Genomic DNA, 9,398 nt, shown 5'->3' on the forward strand with positions numbered 1-9,398 from the left:
CTTCTGACCCTAGGGTGGACCAACAGTGTGTGTACATCTCCATCTATGTATACACACTCACAAAAAAAGCTAGCTGCCAAGGATATACACACTCATACACAATGTAAGGTCTGTGGCGAAAACTAAGATGGACAATAGAGTTGTCCTGTAACACCTCGTCTTTTACGGCAGACATGAAGCTGGACTGGAAAAAGCATAATCAGGTTAACCGGAGATGTTTCCACCATCAACACAGTTTGTTTCTCGAGGCGGCTGTGTGTTTTGCCAAAAGGCTTGACAACCAATACAATCAAAACAGGAGAAAAAGGAAGCACTTTAAAACACTGTAACCCAATAAGCAGAATTATTTGTATATCTTGGGCCGTTCTTGAACATCACTGCAAGTTCAAGTGTGCTTGTAGCAGCAGTGAAATATCTGATTCTGTAAACAGATGAAAACAAACACAGAGGTTTGTTAATATCATTTTTCTCACCATCGCAAGTGGGTTTCAACTGCCAAGTTTATGTCTCTGAAAAGTTTCTTTATTCCGCTGCAGCATAACTTGAATTCCTCACTTAAAATTCTTGCTAATATTGTTTACGATATGCTGAAAGTGACGGGTGGTCCTCTGTTCTGTTCTCCAAATCTTTGCAGGAAGTGTTTTAAAGCGGTTTAGTGACATTTTTCCAAAGCTCCCTTCTGCATCAAACAACTGACTCTTTGATGGAGGCCGACTAATTATTTGATCATGCTGGGGCTTTGGGACACGTTTTGCAGCAAAGGAAGTGGCTTACCTGAGCTAAGGCGCTGAGAAATGCAGCCATGCATCATAAGACAGGGAAAACAGCCGCTTAATAAGGGCACTTATTTTCAGAATAAGCCCAGGGCTGTCTGGACCCGGCTAATCTCCTGAAAACCCACTTCTTAAGGCTCTCTGGCTTGTTTGCCTTTAACGTGTGGGAGGTAGGCTAGTAGAAAGCTTGGCTGTTGACTTAGGTAAGAGCTGTAGTGACAGCCCAGCTATAGCTATGCAATGAGGTGTGCAGAGACAGACAAGAGAATAAGAAGAGGAGAGCAGCAGTGATGACAGACAAGTGAAAGAAAGCACAACATAACCGTATAATATTTGAGCTAGAAGGCATGTGTGATTAACCTTTAAGACACTGGAGCAGTTTTTTTATGTTGTTTTTGGCTTTCTGGTAACAAAAAAGCATTTGGGACGGCTTAAAATGTAAATCTCTGTGTGGAAAGCACCTGTTGACTGTGATTACAACAATTGAAGTGACCCTGAAATCAGCCGCCATTCTCTTCTTAACATAAAGCGTTTCTGATCCCTGGTTAGTTCAGCTACTGAATGATCTGTATGAGTGAGAACAAAGTGAGGGGCTGTTAAAACAAACAAACATTTTGTCTTGATCATAGTCAACACAGCTAAATTGTAGTCACGGTTAGATTTATATATAAATTGCAAACTTGAAAAGGCTTTTAAGTAGGGGTGTAACGGTTCACAAACATTTCGGTTCGGTACGTACCTCGGTTTTTTGGTCACGGTTCGGTTCGGTACGTTTTCGGTACAGCAGAATTTTTTTTCACAAAACAAAAACATATATATATATTTTTTTATTATTATTATTAAACTGTGAATAATGTATTCACTCAAATAAATACAAAATATAATAAAATAAACATTAAGGTGCAGCATTTCGATGAACTGAAATAATCTGTATTTGAACTTTACTGTACTAGTACTCACAAAACATAAACTATTAGTTTTGGGTTTTTAATTATTATTAAACTGTGAATATTCACTCAAATAAATACAAAATATAATCAAATGAACATTAAGGTGCAGCATTTCGATGAACTGAAATAATCTGTATTTGAACTGTAGCAGCCTACTGTACTAGCACCTAAGCAGCCAGCTTGACATTAGGACTGGCTTGTCATTGTATTTTCATGTTTTTTTAAAGAAAAATGTACTTGTCCACATTGCTTGCCGAAAGGGCAGATCTGCTGGCACTAACAATGTCTCCTGATGTGGAGAAAACCCTCTCGCTAGGGACAGAGGTAGCAGATACAGCCAGGTAGCGCTTTGCTAACATGGCAACATAAGGATATTTGGTGTTTGTAATAGCTTTGGCTCGGTCTGAACTCTCTGCGAGTGGTGGAGGCTTAAATGCTAGTGATATGTCGGACGCGAACGACGGGAGCCGGCTCTCGCCCGCGAACGAGCCATTTTTGCGGAGGGATCTAGATCGGCATGAAGGCACATTATGCAATGTGCAATGTGCACATTATCCCGCTTATTACATGGCCACATTCTCAACAAAGTAACGACATGACTCCCAATAGTAATGGAAATGCTTTTATGGATTTAGAAAATGATTTTATTGATTTAAAAAATAGTTTTATGTATCGATTTAAATTGACATGCATCCGCTAAGAAAAGTAGTCCGTTGTTACTGTTTGAACTAACGTAGCAACGGCAGGAACTGCTTCGATAGTGTTTTTGATTACAGATTTTAAAACATCGTTGCTTGCTTTAAAAGTAGCACAATTCATTATGTCAAACCTTGGAAAGTATCTAGATATCCCTGCCCTAATGCTAAAGTAACTGGCAACTGAATATGTGTCGCCGTTTGATGTCTATGTCTGAACCGCTGCGTAAAAAGGAGGGTTTCTGCCCCATTACTTCTCTTCTTACTTCTATAAGAATAAAACACGGAGGACGGAGATCTCTTTTTCTCCCCCTCTTCTGACAGCCCAGCAGCTGATCTCAGAGCACGCTCCCCTCTCCTGCAGGGGGGCGTGGTCAGCTGCAGCTCACAGAATCAGCCCCCTGCAAAAACAGCGCTGGATGGAGCAAATAGAGCGAAATGAGGCATGGCTAAAATGCAGGATCTTTTTGGTATTTTGAAAAAAAACCTATATTTATATACTTTATATAGGTCGATACAGTAGCCCCTTTTTTTAAATAGTTTTTATGGGTGTTGCTATCTGTTTTGTGTAGTGTGGTTCTACAAGCAAGTCAATGCATTCATTGGGTGGTATCAGAGAGTTGCACGGGTCTGTAAATGCAATGAAAACAATTGGCCACAGCAAATCATTTATATTAAACATGTAATTTTTACTTTTGAATACTTCAGTACAAAGGATGTATTGAATAATTTAAGTGATATATGTGTACAAATATAAATCATTAGTCAAAACAGGGCTACATTTGATTTAATTAAAAGGTATAATAAGTGGTAAACTGAAGAGCCGTTTGGGAGCCGAAAGAGCCGGCTCTTCTTGGTGAGCCGAGCCAAATGATCCGGCTCACCAAGAAGAGCCGGAATTCCCATCACTATTAAATGCTATTGGGAGTTGGGTTTGCACTTCAGTCTTTTTTCTTTTGGTACCGGTGATATTCACGTTCGGGTGATGCCTTTTCAAGAGTGTGCAAGTTTGATGTATTGCCAGCCGCGTAACCAATTTTAGTTGAACAATGCCGACAAACAGCTTTGGTTCGGTCCACCTGTCTTTGTCCGTCATCCTTGTACGTAACTGCGAAACCAAAATGTTCCCAAACCGGAGGCTTCAATGATGCTGGAGGATTTTCGAGCTCAACTTTATCTGCGTTCGCCATTAATTTTTGACAGTTCCTCAAATTACTGACTACATTTGAACGCATCCCTCTGACCTATGCCTCTCATCCAATGAAATGACTTGCTCGCTCTATGACGCGTTGAACCCAATGTGAGCAAATTACTCTGAATAGGCACTTTCACACTGCGGTAATTTTCCCACAAAGGTTCATGTAAACTTAGTTCATGTGAACTCTTTTATCGCGTTCACACCAAAAAGAGCCGGTACTAAAATTAGTTCATGTGAACCTTTTTACCCCCTCGAAAGTCCCTGCTAGAGAGCAGGGACTTTCGAACGGCTCTTTTGTGAGAAAAGAGCTAAATTTCTGATTGGCTGGAAGGATTGCAAACCACGCCCCGTAAAACTCCCAAAAAGTTTTGTGAAGCCGCCATTTTATTATCCTCGCATTAGCATTATTAGCACTAGCATTAACCCAGCGCATAAACGCAGATAGACTAACTTATGGCAACACAAAATAAAACATGGGAGTGGTGGAGATGAGGAGGTGTCGGCGTTCTGGCGATTTACTCGGAAGGCTTCAGTAGAAGCTGCTGGGAGTCCCAGCAGCTTCTACTGAAGCCAGTCCCTAACTCCGGGGACTTCCGGCCGGGGACTTTGGGCGGCAGTATACGCCGTGAAGTGGTTTGCGGCCTGCCAGTAAACCCAAAGCAGAAGAAGAACAAGTGACGTCAGCGGCTTCATTTGCCTAATCCACCCCCAGGGACTTTTTCCAGTGTGAACGCGATCTGTACTTAGTTCATGAGAACTAAAGAGTTCTCATGAACTAAATTCACATGAACCTTTGTGGGAAAAGTACCGCAGTGTGAAAGCGCCTATTGCTGCGACGCAGTACCTGAGATTACTTCCAAAAAGTTATTCACGTTCTCAATTGTTTACGTTTAACGTTATATTCGTTCGGTACACTTCGGTACACACCTGTATCGAACCGAAGGGCCCGTACCGAATAATTTCGGTACGGGTACGTGTACCGTTACACCCCTACTTTTAAGTCATTAACAAACAGCTTCAGGTCTATAAAACCCATGTTATTGATTGGAGTAGACACCCATATTAATGCATACAGCCTGGGAAAACACAAGGACCACCTGTTAATCATGAAAGGTATTTCAATCTGCATGAACAGTAGAATAAAGATTGACTTTAAATAATGAATGGATTTAAATGAGAGCCAACGAGCAATGTGAGCTTTAGCCAGGCTCAGGGAGGCCTCCACACCTGTCTCTCTGGCTGGCACTGGAGAGCAGCAGCAAGCAAACTCGTCACAGTTAAATGCAGATGACACAGGAACAACATTTTGAGTTCCTGTTCTCTGACCCGTGAAACCGAAGCCATTTCTGTGCATCCTTGACACAACCACAAGAACCAGGCCTGATAGGAATAGCACATTTTCCCTTGCTGGTTATTATAGCCCTCGCGGTGGCGGTAGATATTTTTTCAGCAATATGTCAACTCTCATTAATTGAGAGAGTAATGAAGTCATTTATTTGTTTTCCACTGGGATGCACCTTACCAATATTTGCAGTGTCTGGCCACTCACTCAGCAATATATTACCTTGTGAGAGATGTATAGGTCTGTGACCAGAGACTGACAACTGGCAAAGAGGATAGGTCATCCTTTTTCCACTAAAGATGTTTTAACTGGAGTTCTCACCAAATATAAATATTAAAAAAGATGCATTTGTACTTAAAACTGCACACAGTCTTCTTTACCAGATTTCTTGTAAACAACCAAAATATCCAGTGTTTCTCATGAAAACACATGCTTTTCATTTAATTTCTCACAAAACAGAATTCCCAAAATGTAAACCCTGTATTGTTTACATCCATGTTTATACCTTGCAGTCTTCCTGCGGCTTTTGCTAGTCGCACAGATCTCGGAAAATTACCGCAACCTGTTTATCAGTGGAATAGTGTGAAACCATTGACAGGAATGTGTATGGCATCACTCACGTGGCGTACGCATGAGATAATCAAAACAGGGACTCATAGAAAAAACACTCCATAGCACTGCTAGAGGTCTAAAACTTCTAACAGTGACCGCTGCCATTACCAGGGGACCCTGCAGTGCAACAGGACATGTTTGGAGCTGCAGTGTGTCAGACAGCATGAGTCATTCAGCACACAGTGTCACTTCAATAGACCTCAGTGGAAAGCAGGACGTCCGCAAGGCAAACAGTGATGAAGGTGCTTTTATAGGAAAGAAGATAAAAAAAGGAACTGGAAAATATGCTTCTCGTGTCCCGATGTGAAGTTTTCCACCACTTGCTCCTTAGCGATGAAAGCTAAGGAGAATGGATGCCTGAACAAGAGGTCTTCATGAATCATGCAGAGGGGGGGAAAGAGGCATATGGTTCGCAGAGAGCACTTGAGACTGGATGTAACACAGGGGCTCTTAAATCTGTCCGAACCCCAAGGGAATCCCCTCAGAAAATGAGCTCTCTATCTGTGCTACTGCTGCAGCTGGCTGTGAAAGACATCAGTTCACGCCGAAACTTAAATCACTGTCATCGTTTTATTTGCCGTGGGTCAGTTTTAAAGTCCAAGATTCTCACATCTACAACACAGGGAGGATTTGCCGATGTAAAACTGTGAGACGTTTTAATGAGATCATCATTGTGAACGGAGCTGCTGCATTCTTCTTTGATTTGGCTTCACAAACACAGATTACGCAGTTAAGGTGCCGTCTGTTCATCCTGCCGCATATTTTTCAAATAGTTTCAGACAGATTGTTTGGCTTTTTCGCTTCGCTTCCTTTCATGTACCTTGATTCTAATTTGTAGTTTCACTTTGGCCACACATGATATCCAGATTTTTAGGCTGGTTTTAAAAACAAGAGGACCACCCAGGAGGGCTTCTGGCCTTTTTCTACTGTAGCTTTGTCGATCCGCACAAACCGCTCCAATCGAGCAGGAGATGCAATCAAAACTAATCGGATGGCGATGACACACGGTAGTCGTGCAAGGCCTTATTTGCAAAGCAGATGGAAAGCCTTGGCCTGTCCAACATTAATTACAATCACATTCAGGGAGGAAGCCGTCCCTCCTCCAGGGCGGTTAGGACTCTGTGTACGGCTGGAGGAGATGGCAACCTAATCCCTGGTCACCGCAGAAATCTGAGGGAATCGGCAAAAGATGCACAGGACGCGATTAATCAAAGTGGAGAGCCAGATGTGCAACAAACCCAAACTGACACAGCACAGGAATAGCAAAACCACAGACACACAAACACCACGCCGCCACCATCACACTCCCACACAGAAGCCAACAGAGGGGCTTCGATATTTGAGACCAAAGCCTCTGCCTCCTTCTGTCTGAGTATCTGGTTTTCATCACTGCATGTTGCAACACCAATACTCACAGGACCAATAAGTAGAGAACCATTTGCCTTCTTTTCCTCCAAATATTAATGTTCCTCTTCATGTGTGGTACTGAGACACTGTTACATTGTTTATAAAGGTGAGGGATAAAATATGTGAAGGATTTACTGTTTCAATAGGAGCCTGCCTGAGTAATAGAAAACTGCATTCTTCAGCAGTGAAACATCCTCACTGTTCAGATCATGACAATGCCCTTAGTTCCCAAGAAGAATGACAATCCATCTGGATTTAAGCCTCCTTGTCCGGCAGAGCCTGACTCTGGCAGCGCCTCTGTTTATCTTCAGGCGCTCTGTTTAGAGTCTCCCAGTAAACACTGGAGCTGCTAATGGAAGGAAGGCCTTTTGGCTTTTATGTTCCAAACTCGTTATGATTAAAGTGTCCCTCTTTATCGTCACTGGAGCTAATTAAAGACAAATCAGTTTGGGTAACACAAACAATGCGACGCAGTTTACGCACAGAAACCGCAGCTCTCTGAGCTGGAGGTCAACAGCAGGAATAGCGCCTATATACAAATACCAGCGGTGTTGGTTGATGTTTTGTTGAGGATAGGTCTATTTTTCCCGCGAACACATAAATCATGGAGTAGATTGAACAGGAACACTGACCACAGAATGTCAGTCCTCTAAATGAGCTGAGGAGGGCCAATCTACCCGGAGAGAGGACGACGTGTAACAATAAATCACTCCTAAACAATACAAGCCTCATCAGATTGTCTTAGGCAGAGAGGAGAAGAGGGAGCCTGTGTGGTTCACGCAATGAGCAAGTTCTGGATCCCTTACTGAACGTGCATACTGCGTCTGGTGTGATAGCGGCCCGTGTTTGGAATAAAATGTAAGTTTGGTTTCAAATAAACTCCAGGGGTCTAAGGGCACAGGTGAAAAATAATTCCGTATTCATGCGCCATCATCCCATTATTTACAACTTTTTGTCGTAATAATATTGTTCCTATAGTGAGCCTGCACTTTAATCTTGCTTGTGCCAAACACCTGTTCAGGCTTAATTTCATGTGGACAATTTAGATTTTAATATTGAATGTATCTGTCTAACAACTTGACCAATAAAAAAACATTGAGAGCCTTAATAAGCACCAACAAAAAGTTAAAGTAAAAATAGTTTCAAGGAACTCACCTAGATTTACGAAGCTCATCACCATATCTGCATCGTTTAGAAAGGCAGTTTCTTGATATGTGGCCAGTGGAGGACTCTGGGTGGTTCGCATGGACTGGTATCGGTCCAACATGCCTTCCACCTGGTTTTTCTCTTCGTTAGATATGGTGTTGTATAAGTCCAACATGAAAAGTGGAGCGGAGTTGTACTTCCCGTGTGACAGATGCGGTCTCGGTCTGTGCGGCAGCCCGAGGATGGACAGGATCTCCTTCTGCATCTCCCTCTTCTCGTGCGTCCGCAGCCGCCGGTGGATGAAACCCTGGTGCACCTCGTTGTTTCCATCCAGTGAATAATTACTCCCCGAGACCAGGAACATGCAGTAACAAGCGCTCCACCACAATCCGACCAAGGCAAGCCAGCAGCTGCTCATCGTGTAGTCCCGCGTTGCTGTCCCGAGTCCCAAGTGTGTCTGGCTTGGAGCTTCAGTCGCTTATCCAAATGTGAAATATAGGCGTAATGGTAACCAAAGTCCGTCCGAAGCGCGCGGTTATCTGTCGCAGCCACAGATCAAAAGCGAGGAAAGACTCGTGAATCAAGCCATTTGAAATACTTCCTAAAGAGAAATGGGCAGAATAGTGTCGCTGCTGCTTTCATTTCTGAGTCCCGTAGCGCGCTGTGCTGCCTCAGGATAAAATGCACCATGAGAAACTTTATTCTGAGCGCTCCGGTTAGTCGGTTAAAAGACACCGTTTGATACACAGTTCACCAACATAAGTCCTCTGAAAGAAGCCATTTCACTTTAGAGGATTATTTACTCCGAAATATAAAAGTTTCCAATGTTGCGCACTGATTAGATTTGCCCTTTAATAATGGAAGTGTTCTCAGTGACGGTGCTCCTACAGGCTGTATGAAAGTCTAACTGGAATCAGCAGGTTGCAGTCCATATTATGCGTGCGCGCGCGTGTACGTACGTGTGTATGTTCTGAAACCGCCCACTCCGCGCGCACTGAGCCAGAGGTGGAGCTCTTCAGCTACAAAGGACAACTTAACATCACATTTCCATATTTTGTTCGCGTCAGAATGACAGCCTGTCTACTCTAATAAAATACCTTTGCATTAATTCATCATAATGTTCCTCTAACATGATTTTACAGCCTCTCAGACATAGTTAAAACTAGTTGTGATATTTCTCAATTTACGTTTGCACCTTATGAGTAGTATTTGGGTATAACTTCATTTGTTTCATAAGGTTTTGTAGTTGCACTTTACAGGAAGTATTTCAAGTGA

General features: G+C 42.7%; 1 protein-coding gene across 2 annotated transcripts in view; it reads right to left on the minus strand.

Moving 5' to 3' along the window:
• bmp6 (bone morphogenetic protein 6) overlaps positions 1 to 9,025 on the minus strand; it is a 41,106-nt gene extending 32,081 nt beyond the window's left edge. For both annotated transcript variants that reach the window (XM_034211919.1, XM_034211918.1), the window contains exon 1: positions 8,133 to 9,025. In XM_034211919.1, the coding sequence (XP_034067810.1) occupies positions 8,133 to 8,541 (409 nt within the window). In that variant the 5' untranslated portion in view covers positions 8,542 to 9,025. The remainder of the gene's footprint in view (positions 1 to 8,132) is intronic.
• Between the last annotated feature and the right edge of the window lie 373 nt (positions 9,026 to 9,398).

Source organism: Gymnodraco acuticeps, unplaced genomic scaffold, assembly GCF_902827175.1.
Source record: "Gymnodraco acuticeps unplaced genomic scaffold, fGymAcu1.1, whole genome shotgun sequence".
NCBI lineage: Eukaryota > Metazoa > Chordata > Actinopteri > Perciformes > Bathydraconidae > Gymnodraco > Gymnodraco acuticeps.